This window comes from Phoca vitulina, unplaced genomic scaffold (genome assembly GCF_004348235.1).
Source record: "Phoca vitulina isolate PV1807 unplaced genomic scaffold, GSC_HSeal_1.0 scaffold10, whole genome shotgun sequence".
Classification (NCBI taxonomy): Eukaryota; Metazoa; Chordata; class Mammalia; order Carnivora; family Phocidae; genus Phoca; species Phoca vitulina.
This window is the reverse complement of record NW_022589713.1, coordinates 45,533,959-45,553,996: the sequence shown is the minus strand read 5'-3', so window position 1 is coordinate 45,553,996 and position 20,038 is coordinate 45,533,959. Positions and strand designations below refer to the sequence as shown.

At 49.6% G+C, this 20,038-nt stretch overlaps 1 protein-coding gene across 1 annotated transcript in view; it reads right to left on the bottom strand.

Moving 5' to 3' along the window:
* The window catches only part of SCN5A (sodium voltage-gated channel alpha subunit 5), a 95,045-nt gene that overhangs the window by 33,406 nt on the left and 41,601 nt on the right, over positions 1 to 20,038 (bottom strand). Inside the window, exons 11-16 of the mRNA XM_032408974.1 lie at positions 18,789 to 18,968; positions 17,624 to 17,995; positions 12,529 to 12,661; positions 11,380 to 11,618; positions 3,090 to 3,263; positions 1,481 to 1,837 (exon numbers count right to left, since the gene is read on the bottom strand). Coding sequence (XP_032264865.1) covers positions 1,481 to 1,837; positions 3,090 to 3,263; positions 11,380 to 11,618; positions 12,529 to 12,661; positions 17,624 to 17,995; positions 18,789 to 18,968 — 1,455 coding nt within the window. The remainder of the gene's footprint in view (positions 1 to 1,480; positions 1,838 to 3,089; positions 3,264 to 11,379; positions 11,619 to 12,528; positions 12,662 to 17,623; positions 17,996 to 18,788; positions 18,969 to 20,038) is intronic.

The following is a 20,038-nucleotide window of genomic DNA, read 5'->3' as shown; positions in this document are numbered from 1 at the left end:
GGATTTTTGATCTCTCTCAACTGCCGAATTCCCCACATTGTAAAGATACAAGGCAAGATGCACCTGTTCTAGGACACACAGGTGGTCATGGGAGCAAGGCCTGGGTCCCTCATGACAGGGTAGCAGGGACTCCCACCATAGCTACCCAGGATGACGTACAAGCTCCCGTGGACCCCGCCTTACCTGGACCACCACCTGCTGCACCTGTGCTTTGCTCCCTTTGTTCCTTCCCACTCTAGAGTCACCAAGCAGGTCTGCTCCAAACCCTCCCCTAGGAAGCCTTCCTTGATTTCCCCTGCCGGAGGGGGATCAGCACCCAAGGGCTCCCCCTTAATGCTTCTGATCATTCTGACCGGCTTGAGAGTTATTCCAGGCCTGTTTGAACCCTCCACCTCCCCACCCTCTAGTCGGTGAGCCATGTCGGGGCCACGGTCACCTCTGCATGCCCAGCAGCACCTGCCACAATATTTCGCATGCAACAGGAGCGCAGCGAATGCTTGTTAAGCTGAATTGAAAAACCACGTGATAAATCATTGACAGTAAATGACTAATAAAGTAGTTGGTAGATGAGTAAATAAACAAGTTAATGGATATAAAATGAGAATATAATGAATAAACAGGTACCTAGGTGGGTGATTGAATGAATGAGCAAATGAGGAGTGATGGGAATGGATGGATGGGTCAGTGAGTGAGTAAGTGGAGAGCTGGATGGATAAATGGGTAGATGGAGAGGACTGGTGAATGAGTGAATGGATTGTGGGTTGACGGATGTGGGGGTGGATTAGTGAGTGGAGGGATAGATAAGAGAGCAAAAATATGGATGATAGATGAATGGATAGATGGATGGGTAGATGAGTGAATGGATGGGTGGACAGATGGATGGGCGAATGGATGGATGAACAGGTAGGGTGTGTGTGTGTGTTTATGAATGAAGAAGGTTGATGGATAGGTGGTTGATGGACAGATAAATGGATGGGTGAATGAATGGGTGGATGGGTATGAGAATGAATAAGTGGGGGTTGATGGATGGATGGCTGGGTGAGTGAGTGAGTGAATAGATAGGAGGACTGGTAACTGAGTAGACAGACTGATGGAGAGGTGGACAGATGGATGGGTGAGCTGGTGGGTGGGTGACTGATAAATAGATCGATGGCTGATAGGGAGATGTATGGATGAGTAGAGAGATGGAAGAATAAGTGGGTAAGTGAATAGATGGGATGGTGATAAGTGCACAGATGGATGAGTAAATGGGTGCATAGGTGGGTGGATGAATGAATGGATGAGTAGATAGATGGAAGGATGGGTAATGAATAGGTGGATGAATGGCTAAATGGATGGATGATGAGAGATTGATGGATAAATGGGTAGTTTGATAGATGGCTGAGTAATGATGGAATGGATGGAAGGAAGTGAATGGACAGAGGGATGACTGGGTGGGTGAATGTGTGTGTGGTGTATATGGGCCCACTGGCCAACTTACCACAAGGTTGCCAATGACCATAACAAGCAAGAAGACAAGCAGGCACAGTGACTGCCCAGACACCTCCATGCAGTCCCACATGGTCTCGATCCACTCCCCACAGAGGATTCGGAAGATGATGAGAAAGGCATGGAAGAAGTCCATCATGTGCCAGCGGGGCAGCAGGCCTGAGTCACTGATGCGGTGCCTCTGCTCTGAGTAGTTCTTGCCAAAGAGCTGCATGCCCACCACAGCGAAGATGAACACGATGATGGCCAGCACCAGTGTCAGGTTCCCCAGCGCCCCCACTGAGTTTCCGATGATCTTGATAAGGGTGTTCAGGGTGGGCCATGATTTGGCCAGCTTAAAGACCCGCAGCTGGGGAGGGAGGTGTCCTTGTGAGCGGCTCTGGTTCCCGCCGCCCATGGACACCCTCACCCCTGATAGCTCCTGCCTGAAAACCCAGGGGGCCCATGGACACCTGTTTTTCCAAGAGCACACACTGCTGTTTCTCTCTATAGCCTGAGGGCAGCTTCACTGGGCTCGGCTCTGGGAGTCAGGTCAACATCTCCAGCTTCATCTCCCCAACTTATCCTTGCTCTTCATCCCCAGACCAGCTTCCTACCCGTCTCAGGCTCACTTCTAGGAACTTCCCAGTAGATTTCTCCAGCATGGAATGTCCTTCCTCTTCCAAACTCATCTTCATCAGGTCAAACCATCTTTGATTTGCCCAATTGCCTCCAACCTTCTCTCTTGGCTTAGCATGTATTGAGTACCTGCTGTGCCAGGCCGGTGCTTAGGATGGCTCACCTCATTCAGAGCTCCCGATAACCACATAAGGTGAGCACTATTACTCCTTCCTTTGACAGGTGAAGAAGCCAACCCTTAAAGGTGGAGTAACTTTTCTGAGTCCATTAGTTCATGGCAGTGGAGGTCAGGATTAGAACCTATAGCTTAGACTTTCTCTACTGCTCCTAACATCCTGCCTTTCAAGCCTGCAGTGAATCCACCACCATTGCCCAGACTTCCTCCAGGAAGCCTTCCCTGATCTACTTCCAGCCCTATGTGTGGACCTCTCAGACATTCTGCACTCAAAGAGTGGTCCACAGACCAGCAGCTTCGGCCTCACCCGAGACCTACTAAATTAGGCACTGCGGTTTAACAAGATCCCCAGATGATTTGTTGTGTGCATAAGAGTTTCCAAAATGCTGACTCTGAAACCAGCAGGGAGAATGCCAGGAGAGCTGTCAGCAGGCCTGGCTCCACTTGTTATTTGCCATGTGGCTTTTGGGAAATTCATTTCACTTGGGTCTCCTTATCTGTGAAATGGGTATATAGTAATACTAGCTCCTCTCCTTGGATACTATGAGGACTAAAGGGGGCATGGTGAGCCATACAGGGCTTTGTAAGTCATCAGGATGGCCACCCCAATAGTTTCCCCAGAGGGATGTCTCCCATCTTGTCCCCCCCGTACCCCCCCACATCACTAGCACTGGGGTACCCAGCAAATAGCTCTTAGGCGAAGGCATGATGGATCAGAGTAAGAGTGACTGAGTGGTGACCTCAGAGGAGGCTGCCTCAGTGCCCCAGGCCCCCACCCCACCCCCCTGCAGCAGGCCCAGCCAGGTACCAGGCGGAAGGAGCGCAGCACTGATAGGTTGCCCATGCGGGACAGGCCCAGCTCCATGAGGCTCAGGATGACAATGATGCTGTCGAAGATGTTCCAGCCCTGCTGGAAGTAGTAGTAGGGGTCCAGAGCGATGATCTTGAAGGTCATCTCTGCGGCGAAGATCCCTGTGAAGACCTGGGGAGGAATAGAGAGATCAGCGTTCCCAGTGTTTGGGCTGGAAAGACCCTCGGGCCAGGAGGGGTGCCCTGCTTTCTGATTCTTGCTCCCGTGGGGTCCCCCTTCTGGGCTGCCAGCTGTGACTGCACCCTGGCTCCCAGTGGGTGCTTGCTCAGCCATGGCCCAGGCCCTTGGGGCTACGTGTGGCCTGATGGCCCAGCTCCCTCTTGGGCTCACCATCCATGATCTGCCAGGCTGGCCCTCAGAAACAGCCAGGCCCATCTCAGGCCCTGCAGAGACTTAGAGCTCCAGGAAGCACCTGGGGCAGGGGGGCTGCGGTGGGGGTGACACAACCCAGCCTGACACCTTCCAGCCCGTGTCACCACAGGAAGCACGCTCACGCCACATGTGTCAAATACATGCATCCCGCAAACACTCATGGCTTTCATGGCTCAGGGCCTCTGCCCATGCTCTTCCTGCTCCATCTTGTCCACACACTGAACTCCTGTCTCTGTAATGACAGCCACCCACCTCTTCTTGGGAGCATGACCACGTGCCAGTCCTGGGCTGGAATGCTCTGCATATGTTGCTCCTTTTAATCCACCCAACAACCCGATGAGGAAAGTATCATCGTCCCCATTTTACAGGGAAGGAGACTGAGACACTAAGAGGTTAAGTAATTTGCCTGGGGTCACGTAGCTAGTATGTTTGAGAACCAGGAAATGAACTCGGTGTTGTCCTTCAAGATTTAGAGCAACCCCCTCTGCCTCCTGGAAACATTCTTGAGGTAGGCAGAGGCTGGGTTTCCCCCCATTTGTTGACACAGTTTGGAGCCCCCCGCCCCCCAGCCCAGGCCAGCAGAGTCCCATGGTCAAGGAGCCCATCGTGTGGCGGGCCACGCAGCTGTGACCATTTCCAATCACTTCGCAGTGTGCCAATAGCCTCGAGGGGCGCGTGATTCCTGGAGGAGGGGATGTCCTAGGAGGGCATGGCTGGCAGGAACTTGGGCCTGCGTACGGGGCCTTCTTGGAGCTGAGGGGGTTATTGTGAGGGTGGTGAGGAGTCACCGAGGTCTTCTGTGGGTGAGGGCTGAGGTCAGAGGGCCAGACCATTCCCGGGGACAGTACAAGGGCTGTGAGAGAGGAGAGGTCAGAGATAGGGAGGCTGAGTAGCTTGCTGGAGTCAGCAAACAGAGGGGATCTCCCAGGCCTTGGCAGCCGCTGTGGGGGCTCTGTGCTGAAAGGAGGGAAGGAGGGATACCTGACCAGCCTTCCCCCCGCTGCTCAGATAAGGCCCTGTGGCGGTGGGTTGGGGGGCAGGGATTGCTATTGGCCCAGGAGGCGAGGCACCAGGATGGCCGGTGGGCAGGTACCTCTGCATTGCCACACAGGGCACCACCCGCCAGCCAGCCCTCATGACTTCAGGGCTCCCGTCAGGGCTTGTGCCCAGAGAGAACTGTTCTCCCACCAGCTGGGGTCTTAGGGGAGGGAGGGCCCGTGATATCTCTCAGCCTCAGCTCCAATACCTGGGCTCCCCTCACGTGTGGGGAGGCATCCTTGGATTCTTCTGCCCCTTTCCTCAGCACCCAAGCCTATCTCTGGGTTCTGTACAAATAACTTTTCCATCCCCTCTGACTCCATCCCCTACTGCTCTTCCAGCCTATTTGTCTCCTCGCTGTTCCTTCCTCAGGGCCTTTGTACCTGCTGCTCCCTTTCCCTGGGCCATCTCCCCTCCCCCACCCACAGGGCTCACTCCCTTCAGGTCTGGGCTTAAAAGCCACCTAATGGATGAGGCTTCCTACGCTTAAAGTCATGACCCCCCTCCCAACAAATTCCTCCTCCCTCCTCTCTGCTTTATATTTCTTTCCATCACTTACCACCATGTGACAAACTGTATATGTAGCTACGGATTTGGCTAGACTGTAAGCTCCACAGGAGGGACCTTTTCTGTCTTACTGGTACAAGAATAGTGCCCAGCCAGTAGGCAACCTACCAATATTTGTTGAATAAGCATACACATAGTTGGGCCTTCGACCTTCAGCCCCTGCGGTGCCCCATGTCCCTGCCTTGGGTCTCCCTGAGAACCCCTAAGGGTGGGGCCTGGGAAGCCCCTTCCTCTCACCTCTGCTGGCCCTCAGGTCTCCCCCATCACCTGTCTGAGCAATGCCAGGGTGGGTGTGTTCTTAAAGCCTGTTCACCAGACCCATGACCGCTAACACTCATTTCTGGGAAAGGAGCTCAGGAAAAATCCTGCCTCACTTTGCCCAAGCGCAAGTCTGTTTTGGCAGCAATAGAGCAGATATTAGTTGGCATTGGAAGTCAGAAGAAAAAGACAGCAGAAGCTCTTGGGGAATGCCTCTTGGGGGAAGTGGTAAGGAATCAAATAGCATCACCTGGAAGCTCTTTAGAGCTGCAGAATCTGGAAGACTCCTGACCTGCTCGAGCAGAACTTGCATTTTGACTAGATTCCCACGTGATTAGAAGTTTGAAAAGTGCTATTTTTGAGTTCTCAAACGTGGTGCACTTTGGAATCACCTAGGGAGCTTTAAAAATACAGATGCTTGGGTCCCACTCCCAGAGATTCTGGTTAAAGTGGACTGGAGTGCAGCCCAGGAACTGAGTGTTGTTGTTGTTTTTTAACTTCCTAGGTAATGCTAATATGGAGCTAAGCTTGCGAACCACTGCTTTACAAGTGCATACATTTTGGTGCCAGACTCCTCCTTCCAAAGGAAAGCCCAGGCTTTCTAAGGCCCTGTGATCGAAGCTTGATGGTTTAAGATACGTAGAGAATGGCAGCCAGACTCAGGTTCCAAAGCTGGGTCTGCCGCTGCGTGATCTTGGGCCAGTTTCCTCATCTGCCAGAGCCTCGAGTGTCCTCATATGTAAAATGGGGTAAGGAGAGCTCCATCGGACGTTACTAAGAGTTAGAGCTAATGGATGCAAAGCAGATGCTCCCTACCAAAGGGCCATTATTGTTATCATAGGCATCATTTATTATGACTGATGAGAGGAGCCAAGAGGGCCAGGCCCAGGCAGGAGCTGCCTTCAAACAACTCCGCATGTTTTATAGGCTCACTGGGATCTGGCAGGCAGAGACTGGGAGGGTGGGGACCAGCTTTCCCTGACTCTGGGCAGGAGGGTCACTGAGCAGTGCTGATGGTGGCTTCCCAGGAAGTGGGGGGACTTTTGGGAAACTTCAAATTCTCCTTGACCTTATTTCTTTAATATCTTTAACGTAAACTTGCTTTTAAAGCTTAATTCCTGTGAACATCTTCAATGCCAATTAAACATGATCTATGGCATCTCTTTTCCTCCCTCCCTCCCTTCCTTCCTGAACAGATGTGGAATATTCCACTGCACAGATGTGCCATAGTATTTCCCTGTGATGGGCATTCTTTTGTTTCTATTAAAAACATTACCATAATAAATATCCTTCCACATACTTGTTTAAAAACATCTTGCCCAATTCTTTTCTTAGGATAAATTTCTGGAAATGGAATTGCATAGTCAATGAGCATTTTTAGAGATTCTGACACATACATTTTAATTGCACAATGGTTGGAGATTGAAGGATGCACAATACCCTGTCTTTGCTGTGACTTGCTTTGAGACATAAAATGTGGTCATTTTGTAAATCTTCCATGTGAATTTTGTTTAACTATTGGGTGCTGTGCTCTGCACATTCATTAAGTCAAGCTTTTCATTTCTTTTATTCAAGTCCCGTAGATCCTTGGTGACCTTTTGTAAGCTTGACCCATCAGTTATGGAGGGCGGTCTCTCACTAAGATTGTGGTCTTGTTAAATTGATCTTATTGTCTGCTTTACATATTTGGAAGCTATGTAATTTGGTGCATCCAGGTAGAATTATATGTTTCTGGTGAATTGTTCCTTTCATCTTTATGTTTTGGATCTCTTTATCCCTCAATAATACTTTTTCTTTAAAGTTTATTTTGTTTGATACCAATATAACACCATCAATTTTCTTGATAGTATTTGCCTGTTCTATCTTTTTCCCATCTCTTTTTCTTCAATCCCTTTTAGGGATTTGGATCCCAAAATATATTTGGGTATCTTCTGTAAAAAACATATAGCCTCATTTGATTTCTTTACCAAACCAACAATCTGTCATTAACTGGTGATGGTGGTCCCTACCTCTATTTATTATGATTTCTGGTATATTTGGACCTATGTCTTCATTTTATTTTGTGTCTTCTGTTTTTTGTTTTTTTCTCTCCTTTGTTTTCTTCTATTAGATTGAGTTATAAAATTTCTCCATTTCCCTCTCTTCTGGCTTGGCAATTAAAACTTCCCATTCCTATCCTCTTAGAGGTTACCCTAAAAGTTTTAACAATCAGGCTTGAGTTAATAACATCTAAGGTATTTAATATTTCAGAGTATATATGAACTTTAGCCCATCTTACCTCCAATCCCCCTCCATGCCTATTTTATGTGCTATAGGGCCACTGAGCAATGCTGATGGTGGCTTCCCAGGAAGTGGGGGGGATGTTAAAGTTCCAATGTTTTAGTTCTTACTTTTTATACCCTCCAATCAGCCATTCTTATTACTATTGTGTTTACAGCCAATGCTTGCTTAGCTTTACCCACATTCTTACTATTCCTTTCAAGTTCTTCTCAAATCCTGATTCTGCAATCACTTTACTTCTTTCTGAAGTACAAATTTTTGTTATTGTTTCAAAGATACAATTTGTGTGTGGTAGAATCTCAGTATTTAGTATCTCTTGTAAATGGCCAGACAATGGATATAGAATTTTAGAGTGTCCACTGTTTTCTCCCAGAACTTTGGAATGATTATTCCACTGTCTTCTGGATTTTGTTGAAGCTACTGTGGAGTTTGCCATCTATCTAACTGCTGTTCCTTAGTAGGTGATCTTTCTTGTTTTGGTTGCTGTGTGATGTCTTTGCTTTTGACGTTCATTGTGTCTAGATATTTTATTTATCTTGTGCAGGACGTAATGCAATTCCTGAATCTCAGGTTCATTTCTTTGATCAACTCTCACCTATTCTTTTCTTGAATGTTCTTTTGCCCCCATTCTCTTATCTTTTCCTTTGGAACTCCTATCAGCTGTGTGCTTGACCTTCTCATTCTGACTCCATGTCTCTGAACCTTGATTTCATATTTTCTGTCTCTTCATCTCTCTACATTCTGGGCAACTTCCTTAGATCTAAAATTATATTAATTTAATCTCTCCCTAGCTATATGAATGTGCTATTTGTGTGTGTGTGTGTGTGTGTTTGTTTTAAAGATTTTATTTATTTGACACAGAGAGAGAAAGCACAAGTAGGCAGAGTGGCAGTCAGAGGGAGAGGGAGAAGCAGGCTCTCCACTGAGCAAAGAGCCGGACGTGGGGCTTGATCCCAGGACCCCAGGATCATGACCTGAGCCGAAGGCAGCTGCTTAACCGACTGAGCCACCCAGGTGCCCCATGAATGTGCTATTTGATTTATACATTGAGATTTTAATCTCAGTGGCTACATTTTCCATTTCCAGAAATTTGACTTGGTTCTTTTCCAAAGCTGTCATTTTCTTTAATGTTTAATTCCTTCTTTTATGTCTTTAGTTATTATGAACATTCTTATTTTATAATACGTATTAGACAGTTATATTATGTGACACTCTTAAGAGGATAAGCATGTGTGTGTGTGTCTGTGTCTATCTGTCTGCTGACTCTTCCTCATAGTGGACAATTTCCTTGTGTGTTTTGTAATTTGGAGAATATCCCTGGCCCGGGTTAAAAGTGTGTCTTTCCAGAGAAGTTTTGTGTTTATTTCTTGCAGGGGCCCCAAGATATCATAGGATCACTTTATTTGTTAAATTTTTAGGCATAGGTTCCAGAAATACTCAGCTATAAATTTGAACTCCAAATCTATATAAGGCCAAATTCACAGTCACAAGCTTCCAGAGGTTGCTTTTTCCCTCCTCTTCAGCCCTGGCTAAGACTGGCAAGCTTCCTTTCTTTATAATTTCCCAATTTCAGTGCCAGGAGTTTTTTCTGGTTCACCATTCTACTGAAAGTAGGGTTATATTCTCATGGGGCTACTCAGTTCCAACCCCTACTCACACTGTCTAAAAACCTGCCTTGTCTCTATATGTTCACTAAAATCCAAGTCCCCAAATCAGCAATATCACCTGCTCCTGACCCCCACCGGGGCAACTACAGAACCATTTCACATGTTTACTGCTATGGTTTTTAAGTTCCTCTTTGTTTCTGGCACTAGGGGATTTTTGTTACTTTCTCATGAGCTTTGACATGCATTTCAAAGAATATTTGCTGTACTCTTAGTTGTTTCTTAGTAGGGGATTTTCAGGTTTTTTGGTCCACAATGTTAAGACTAGAAGTTGCATTTGTTCTTTAGATGATGGGCTAAAAGTCAAATCTATTGATCTTCAATTAGAAAGTTGTTTTTTTTTTTTTAAAGATTTTATTTATTTATTTGACAGGGGTTGGTGGGAGGAGAGAGAAAAAGCAGAAAGGTTTTTCCCATACTGAGATTATTTTCCCATGCTTATTGTTGTGGTTTTGTTTCTTTACATGTAACATTTAAACCACCAAGAATATATTAACTTCAGGACAATCGAAACCTTACATAGTAGCAATAAAGCTATCCAAATGAAACAAAAGAGAGCTTTACTCCAACGACATGACCTCTTACTAACAATAGAACCCCAAGTTTAACTCAACTTCAATTCAATCACAACTCAGTGATCCAGAGAAGCCACCAGTGTTCTTTATCACCTTGATTTGCTGCTCAGTGCAACCCAATGGTCACATTCCAATAAAACCGCATTCAACTGCAACCCTACATAATCACCATCTGAAGACCACCCAACACCAGGCAGGCACAATTGTGCCACAAGACACCTACAGACTGTAATAGAGTTTTCCCTTCTGTTTGCACATAGAAGGAAAGACAGTAGAATTATAGCAAAATGGACTCTCATTTGTGAAAAAAATTGAATAGACCCTGAGATAATTATCCAGAGTTCTAGATACAGGAAGTAATAAAGGAAGAAAATCCTCACACTCAACAGTGTAGGAGACCTGCCTGTCTGGGGGGCCACCTGTGCCACTGGGACCGAGATCGGGCTGGCTCTGCAGTAAGAGAAAGCTTGGACTGAATAGCCTTCTCCTCCACCCAACCTCAGTGATGGTCCCAGAAGCTCCTTTCAGAGGCCACTGGGCTCTCTGCCAGCCTTGACCTGGGATCCCCTGGAGAATGGCTGTCTGTGTGTAGCTGGGCAGAACCAGTAGGGTGCTGTCTCTCAGAGTCAGGAGACAGTAGTCGCATGCCCAGCTCTGCCACCACTATGTCACCTCTTGAGCCTCAGTTTCCCATCTTTAGAATAAAGAGCTAGGACCTGATTTGATCTCAAGGAAAAAAAATCAGAATCAGAACCCAGACATTCTGACTTCCAGGAGCAGTCTTTTTAATAAGAGCAACAGTGATAATAACCACAGACCACAGCTATCATTTATTTTGAGTGCTTACTCTTTATCAAACTCTGAGCCAAGCACATTATACACATTATCTTACTCAATTCTCATTAGCTTCCTATGAGCTTGATATTGTCATACTAATTTTACATTTATTAAATTAAACAAATACTTATTGTGCCAATGACTGCGACTAAGTAATTTGCTTGAGGTCACATAGTTAGTAAGAGCTGAGTCAGAATTCAAATCTGGCTCTGCCTGATTGACTCAACTACACCCAACTATCTATCCATCCATCCATCCATCCATCCATCCATCCACTCTCTGCCCATCCATCCTTCCCCTGAGAGAACTGCCTCTTATTGCATACACTCTCCTCCTCCATTACTAACTGCCATATCTCACGTCCCTGCACATTTCAAGTTCACCCTCAACTCACCTTTGCTTTCTAGCCTCTGGGCATCTTTATCCCCAACTTCTCACTCCCAGCTATATCTCTCAGCTCCTTAAAACCTGATCCTGACACTTCCTGTTCCAAGATGTCTTCCATGGTGACTCCCACCTTCAGAAGATCCTTTTGTGCTCTGAATCCCCCTCACTATCCACGAAGGCTGTGCCAGATGGCCGGGAGCCCATCCCACCAGGATGCCCATTTGAGAGTCGGCTGCCGGCAGCCCTTACCAGGTTTCCAACCTGCAGCATCTCCTCGAATTCAGTTGTCATGTTGTAGTGCTCCAGTGCCATGAAGAGTGTGTTAAGCACGATGCACATGGTGATGGTGAGGTCGGCGAATGGGTCCATGACCATGAACTTCACTCTCTGCTTGATGGACATCCACAGCGGGCAGCACTCCCAGATCAGGTAGCGCTGGGCAAAACGGTTCCAGCATGATGGACATTTGCGGTGAGACTCTTCCAGCTCTGGGGGTGGGGGCAGCCAGTGAGCTGGTTTGTTTTTGTGGACTGACTCACATGTAATTTGGTATTCCAGAAAAGACGTATGACTTAGCTGGGGAGAGGGCAGGGCTGCTACGTGACAGGGGGACAGTGAGAGGGACAGGGAAGGTTAAGGGAAGGTGTGGCTTATGTCCCGGCCCCTTACTCTGGAAATAGGATAGGAGAGGGCCACAGGGACAGGAGGTCAGGATGGATGTGGGGACAACTGGGACAAGACAGATTATGATAGATATGGGCTGTCTGGAGACAACAGTCTCACACAGACATGGGGACACCCAGGGGGAGGACAAGCTGAAAAGGACAAGACAACATCTGAGACAGGCAAGGGCGGATCTAAGGACACCCAAAACAAGAAGAACAGACGTGGGCATCTGGGACATGTTAGGACAGATGGCGGGTGCCTGGAACAGACCAGAAAAGATGTGAACACATATGGGACAGGAGGGAACAAGATGGGTGGGGAGTGGTGCCAAGTTCAGACTGGAACGGCTGGGGGTTGCCTAAGGTGGGACTGGCCGAGACAGATGTGGGATGCTTGGAATAGCCTGTGGTGGACATGGAATGGCTGGGAATAGGCCAGAGTTGGCATGCCTGGGCCAGGATGGCCCCAGGAAGGCATGAGGATGCTTGGGAGAAGACAGGATGAGGCTGGGAAGTGCCCAGGACAGGCCAGGACAGCTGTGGGGATGTTTGGAAGAAACACAGACATGCCTCTGGAGGATGCAGAGGCAATACAGATTGGAAAGTCTGGACCCACTGTGGGGAGGTCCAAGGCAAGCCCAGCAGCTAGGGGATGCTTGGCTCAGGTCAGGCTAAGTGGGAGGGGGCCCAGGGCAGGAGTGGGAGTGTTTGGATGACACCAGGGGTAGCCGACCTTCCAGGGCGCTGGTGAGCACACTGACGGCACTGAGGGCCCGCTGCCGCTCTCCTGGCTCCTCGAAGCCATCCATACATGGAGCCTGGGCATTCAGGATCTGGGGCCTGCCTGGCTCCTCCGACGGTGTGGTCTGGGGGCAACCAGGAGATAGGCATCAGCCCGGGCACGGGGGTCCTGCTGAACCTGGGGTGGCTGCTGGGCCTGGGACAGCGGTCCCACACTTGGGTTGGGGGGGCACGGGGAGACAGGATGGGGGTCTTGATGGGACATGGATGCTGGGTTTCTCTGCTCCCAACTCCCTCCCTGTTATTAACTACCCACCCCCCCTTGCTAATCATTATCTCCATTCTCCTTTCTTCACCGTCTCTCGTCAGTGGTAATTCTTGAGTGTGAACAGGAAACTACATGTACCAAGTTCTATTAACCAGATGCTGTCATTATACATTAGTACATGCAAAAACAATCTGGGAGTCTTAATTGACCACAAGCTCCCTAGAGTCAAGAGCATAAAGAAACATAAAGGAAAAAATCTACCCTGCTCTAAGGTGACATGAACAGAAGCATAAAGCACAATGCTTAGACAGAGCTGGTGGGAGCTTCTGTGGAGGCAGATTGGCTCTATCTACCAAGAAAAGTTCAAATTGGCTCTGTAATTCCTCATCTAGCAATCTAACTTCATAAATAATTATACACGTGCACCAAAAATATATATGCAATGATGCTCATTGCAGCATTGTTCCTAATACCATAAAAACAAAACCAATCAATAGAAAGAATATTAAAATCAATTATGGATACAGTCTGACTCTGGACCCTGATACAGAGAGTAAAGAGAAGGAGGCAGTTCCATGTGCGTTCCCATGGGAGCACCTCCAAGACAAACAGTTTGATGAAAAAACACAAAAAAGATCCGAAAGATCCACACGGAATCATTAAGGTGAGTATATCTGGGGAATGGGACTGTGGGGGGAGGCGAGGGGGAGGGCGAAGTCTTCTTGCACTTATGTGCTTCAGCACTGCGGGATTCACTGTCAATGCGCTGGCATCATTTTTGTAAGCAAAAGAGCCAGATCTGCAGATGGAGATGCGGTGTGTCTGATAGAGGGAGGTGGCGGCAGGAACTCTCTAGGCTTACTCAGAGCCCCGTCTCCCAGTACGGGGCGGGGGTGGGGGGTGGGGTGGGGACAAGAAGCCTTCACATCAGCATGGCCCTGTGTGACCACAGTGCAAGAGGCTGAGCCAGGGCTGCGGAAGGCATGGGGCTGTTCAGCGTGCAAGCGGAAGGCCCTATCATCTCTGCAGGTCAGAAGGAAGAGGGGCCTGGGCTACCCAGGGTGGCAGAGTCAGGGCCTGGGGTGGTCACCAAATCGATCTGAGCTCAAGTTAAAGTCAACCTTTGCAATTGGTGGGACTGCCCTGAGATGTTGCCTAGGGAGGGAGTGAGCTCCCCGTCACGGAAGTATTCAAGCAGAGGTGCCTGAGAGGGCTGAGGAGGCTGCTGTTAACAGTGGTACCTGAGTCTGAGGCAACCACAAGCCCGGCCAGCTTAACTCACAGATGTGTCTTAAATTCTGCTGGTTTCTCTCCTCCTCCTCCTTGACTGTGATAGTCTGAGTTATCATTTAGCAAATATTTACTCAGTGCTCTCCCACTGTGGGGGAAGCACCCTTCCCTGTCCCACTAATGACACACTGGCTTTGGCCAACGGAATGTGAGTGGACATGATGTGAACAACAGCACCTTCAGTGTTCTTGTGCCATCTGCCTTGCTCTTGGGCTCCAGTAATCTTCTATGAAAACAGTTTCCCCAGGCAGCTGCCACACGTTCAGCCTGAGCCTCAGCAGAGACATTCGGAGCAGCCCTGAACCTGACCCACAGTGTGGAGCCAAGCCAACGTGCAGCCTGAAACAGAGCTGCCCAGCCAAGCCCGACCTAGACCAGCCAGACCATAGTCATCCTGCAGAGAAGTCAGCATGAGCAAAAAGGCTCATTGTTGGCCACTGACGTTGGGGCTAGTTTGCTCTACACAGCATTATGTAGTAATAGCTGGCTGATAGCCCACCCGAGCACACGCTACCATCTCCTCCCTCTTTATACAGCAGAAAGGGATTCCCTTAAAAAGTAAATGATAATCCTCTCCTCCCCTCACCCCATGCTTTCCATCTTTCTCAGAGTAAATCCAAACTCTTTTATTGTCTACGAGGCACTGTATAGTCCAAATCCTAACTCATCAAATGCATTTTGTATCCCTTCTTGCTGTTTCCAGCACACCTGACCCTGCCTGGCCCTCTCATGCCTCGAACATGTCCAGCCTCCTCTTCTTCAGGGCCTTTGTCCTTGCTGTTCCCTCTGCCTACAACACTGTTCTTCCGGATCTTTGTAGCTGGCTCCCTAAAATCATTTGCCTGTCAATTTTAATGTCTCCTCCTCAAGAAGGACTTCCCGAGTCTTCTAAGAGCCATCCCAACCCTTCCCCTAGCAACTCTTTGTGCACCATGACCCGTATTGCTAACCTGGAAATATTGACCAGTTTGCCATCTGTCTTCCTGACCACAAGGTAAACTCCCCGAGGTCAGAGCTCTTGTCTGCTCTGTTCACCACTATATCCCTGGAGCCTCCAACTCAATGCAGCAGGCTGGCACTGGACAAATGTTGGTTGCATGGATAATTGCTCGGGAATCAGAAGGCTTGGGTTAAGTTCTAGCCCTGCCTCTAACTTGCTGAACGACCAAGGGAAAGGAGGATGCAAGTCTAACATGTGGAGGGAGAAGAAGAATGGCTCTTCCCCACCCCCATCCGGCCTTCTGGGCCAGGGTCCCTCCTATCGACAGAGGACAAAGGAAAGCTTCACCCTCCACCTCCTTGACTGGGATAAATTAAACATGAGCTGTCTCTTGGGCTGGCCCTTCTTCCCCTCACCTGTCTTGGTGGATCACCCACTATGTGCCCCACACCGTGCCCTGCCTTCAGATTTAGAACTGGGCAGACAGGCCTCACTGGGGACCCAGTGGAGGCAGAGAAGGCATTCCCAGGGGCCTACAGCCTGCTAATCTCTTTAACATCACAATGTCTCCATCTTGGTCCGCTAATTCTTTTAACTTTGCAAATAAGTCCCTTGGCCTGCTAATCCCTTTGAGGTTACAAATGGGCCCCACAGAAGTGAGAAAGGGTGAAGTCAGAGTTCCCAGTAATGAAGTGTTTGAACTTGGATTCCTCTTGACATGTGGAGCATAATGAGATGATTTTCTCCCTAATGAGATTAGGAAATTCTATTAGTGTTCTGGGCTGCTGACCTGATCCCACAAGGCTGAGACTCCAGGGCTGGACCTGTAAGGGGGCCTAGACCACCGGGATTCAGTGTTCCTGAAAGGCCAGACATCCCACCCTCCAGGTGACGGCCAGTGCCCTCCCAGGCCCCCCAGGAAGCTGTGGTCTGCCCCCAGTGTGCTCCCAGGACCCTCTCTCTGACTCTCTGCTCCAGAGGAGTGTGACTGCCCCAGGCGTACTGCAGTCCACGCCAGGAGTCTTTGCTCCTTCCTCCTCAATAATAAAGCTAACAGATAATAGTAGTAATTACCCCAACAGGAGGCAAGTACCAGTCTAATCACCAGACAGGTCTTAACCATTTTTAGTCCTCACCACAAATTGCTGACGTGGATATTAATTTTATTTCCACTTAACCGATGAGGGAATTGAGGCACAGAGTTATCTGTTAACCTGCGCCAAGTCCCACAGCCAGAGCCAGAGTCTGAGCTGGAGCAAAACAGGCCGTTTGGCTGTGAGCCCCCTCTCTTCAGCCCCACTGCCACCTTCAAGGCTCCCTGTCTTGTCCTAGCTTCCTCACGAAGTCTCTCCTCCTCCGTCTCCTGCAGGCCTTGGGTATAAGCCACACATGTGCCCTTTTCCCGGGTGGGCTGCCCTGGGCACTGTGTTGGGCGCAGGGGTCGGCAAGGACACTCCAGGGCTGACTGGGCAGTCATCAGTCCATCACGGGCTCAGCTGACTGAGTGATCAGAGCTCTGGCTGGCCTTTCACCCTCTGCCCTGTCCCTCCGCTACCTTTTTGACAGTAACTGCAACTCCTTTTGCCTTTGCTCCCTAGGTTCCAGCCATTCTGGCCTCATGGCATTTCCTTCAATAGGCTGGGCATGCTCCTGCCTCAGGGCCTTTGCACTGGCTGCTCTCGAGGCCTGGAACAGGCTTCCCTCAGATGATACAACGATGCTATATTATTATAACAGTATCGCAACCTCAACATACTCATGATGTCCTGATTGCTGTACCCATATGAGATCACTCATCCTCACAGCAATCTGAGATGAGTGTTTTTAATTCATTTTACAGATGACAGACACACAGAGAAAGAAAGTAACTTGCCCACGGCCATCCAGCTGGTAAGCCATGAGCTGGAATTCAAACCCAGTTTGTGTCTAGAATCTGGGTGCTATATCACCCTCCCCCACCCCGAGTTTCAGAAAGCAGCCTGGCTCCCACCCCTGCCTCCTTTAGGTCTTTGTTTAAATGGCTCCTAATGGGTAAGGGTTCCTGCTCCCCCATACTTACTCTTGTCCTCCCATAGCACTTATTACTTGGGCTAATGCTTACCAGTTTATAAAGTACTGAAATATTTAGGCTTGGTGAATAATTGTTGCCCAGAACCCCGTAAGTATCCCCTGGCCATTCTGGCCCCTTTCCCAGAACCCCTTGCATTGCCCAGGATCCAGCAACTCCACGGGCTAACACTTGGCAAACACAGGGCCCTCAGGACACCGGTTCTGTGCCACCATGGCATCTCGGTGCCCGGGCCTTACCAGTTGCTAAATATTTAACTCTTATTCTTGTCAACATTATATACCATGTATACATATATACCTATTTTTCCTCTTTCTTTAATGTTTGTCCGTCTGCCCCCATTATCATGGAAGCTCTATGAGGGCAGAGATTTTTTTTTTTTTTTTTTTTTGCTATTCACCCCCAGAGCCCAGTATACAATAGGTGCTCAGTAAATACTAAGTGAGTATTTTGGACCTGGCACTGCCAACCCGTTTGGGAGACCAGATCTGCCCTGGGGCTGCATCACGGGGCTGGCTCACCGTGTCTGGGGGGCGATCCAGGATCACAGGGCGGAGGAGGTGGCTCCCTGGGGAGGTGGCCTCAGGGTCGCCCGCCCCCAGCAAGGAGACCACCCCATTGCAGTCCACGGTGCTGTTTCTTTTACCATTGAGGGCATGGCCGGGAGCCGAGGTCCCTGGACTGAGCTGTCCCTGGGCACTAGGCCGGTGCAGAGGCCAGGGCACCAGCAGTGACGTGCGGTGGCTCTCGCTGTCCCCCGCTGTACTGTTTTCATCATCTGCAAAATCCGTCTCTGAACCCAGGTCTCGCCTGCGAAAGGTGAAAATGCTCCCGCGGCTGGAGCGCGGCTTCATGGAGGTCCGGCTGAGGCCGTGCATGCTGCTCAGACGATTCTGGGGGCACAGGGAGAAGGCACACGACCAAGCCAGCTCTTCACGTGCTCCCAGCCTATCCCCTGTGGTGTTCTCTGAGACTGAGAAGTTCTCTCACAGCAATGAGAGTTTTTTGTTTTTTTTTTTTTTGTAAGGAGGCTCCATGCCCAGCAGGGCTTGAACTCATGACCCTGAGCTCTAGACCTGAGCTGAGATCAAGAGTCAGATGCTTAACTGAGCCACCCAGATGCCCCAAGCATTGAGGGCTTTTGCTGGCCACTCAGGAACTGGGTGGGGGCTGAGCTAGGGTGTGTTCAGAGGAGGGGGTACAGTCAATCCTGCATCATCTGGGATCTCTGCTCACTTAGAGCTTGTGCCTCTGGGGTTTGGAGATTCAAGCTGACCTGGGCCTAAAGATGTGGCTATGGCTGGGGAGGGGGAGAAGGAGGCAGGAAAGCTCCTGGTGGTGCAAACAGGCCTGGCCTGAGCAGGACCTGGGGCCATCAGCCATGCACCTGACTCACATGGGCATGTCCTTGGGCATCTACCAATCCACACCACAGGGTGTCCCCCGGTCCCAGCCCCAGTCTTAATGCTGAGGACTTAGCTGCAGTTGGGGACATCACAACACCCAAACCTAGCTTGTCTCTCTGCCCAGACTTCCTCCACTCCAAGAATGGTCATGGGAAACAGGAAGGGCTAGGAGGGGGCTTAAGGATACTCTCTTGGGCTGTGACTGCACCAGGGGCCCAACGTGATGGGCTTTTGAGGCCAGACCCACCCAGAAAGGGCCAGAGCCACAGCCGGGGATTACCATTGCTCTGGGACCATCCTCTGAGTCGGACTTGGGGAACCTGTCATCTCCACACTCCTCTGTCCCCGAAGACATTTGTTTTCTCCTCTTGCTTCTTCTCTCATGGGTGGTTACTGGGGCCAAAGGGGACATCTCCAAGGAGCTGCGGGACACGGTGTCCACACCCCTGATGGTGAGGGCCTGGAAAAGGTGGAAGAGAGATGTTTTGGTCATTGAGACTTTGTGCAGCCTCAGGCTAAGGCAGGCCGGGCAACTCTCAGTATCTCACTTTCCCCATCAGGAAGTAGAATTGCACACTTTACCCCAGACAAAGGCATCATGGAGAGATGAGCTCAAACAGACTCAGGATGTTTTGAGAAAAATCAAAGTCCAGGGAAGAGGAAAGAAGTGGCTCATGTGTGAGGGACAGTTGCCGGGGGGTGGGGGGGTGGGTGGGGTGGTGGTGGGTGGGTGTTGGTGAGCAGAGGAAGTGACAGAATTAGAGGGCAGGAGATCTTCTAGAAGGTTCAGCTGGCCAAAACTGGTGCTGGGGGAGGTGGCATGGGGCAGCGAGAAGAAAGTGGATGTCTGACAGCTGGCTCTGTAGTTAGCCCGCAGTACCTGTGTGGGGAGCTAGGGGTAACCAGCGCAGTACTGCCATGCTCATTTCCTGAACTGGCTCAGGCCTCCAGCCTTGGACGTTCCTCACCAAGCTACCAGAAGGCATCCCTTGAGTAGGATAAACTCAGTCCATGGACACGTGGTTCTCTTTTATCCAGCATGCACTAGGCTCCTTTACTTTAGCAGGAGCCACCACCTCTACCCAGTGGGCACCATTTTTAGTCAGCTGGCACCATTTTCTCTCAGATGACACCATGGTCATAGGGAACACTTTCCTCAGCAGGAACCACACTCACAGCGCCCACCTGTACGCCGTGGGCACTACTTTTACCTAGCAGGCCCCTCATGAACAGGCACTGTCTTTAACCAGGTACCAAATTTCTACCTAGCAGACACCACATTCACATGAAATACCTTCACCCAGCAGATGCCAGCTTCACCCAGCAGGAACTGCCTTTCATCGAGCAGATGCCACACTTAAAGGCACCAGCTTTACCCAGCATGCATCACAGTCACAGACAACAGCTTTACCCAGCACGCACCACGCTTACAGGTACCAGCTTTATTCGGCAGGTGCCATGCTCACAGGCACCAGCTTTACCCAGCATGCATCACAGTCGCAGACACCAGCTTTACCCAGCACGCACCAT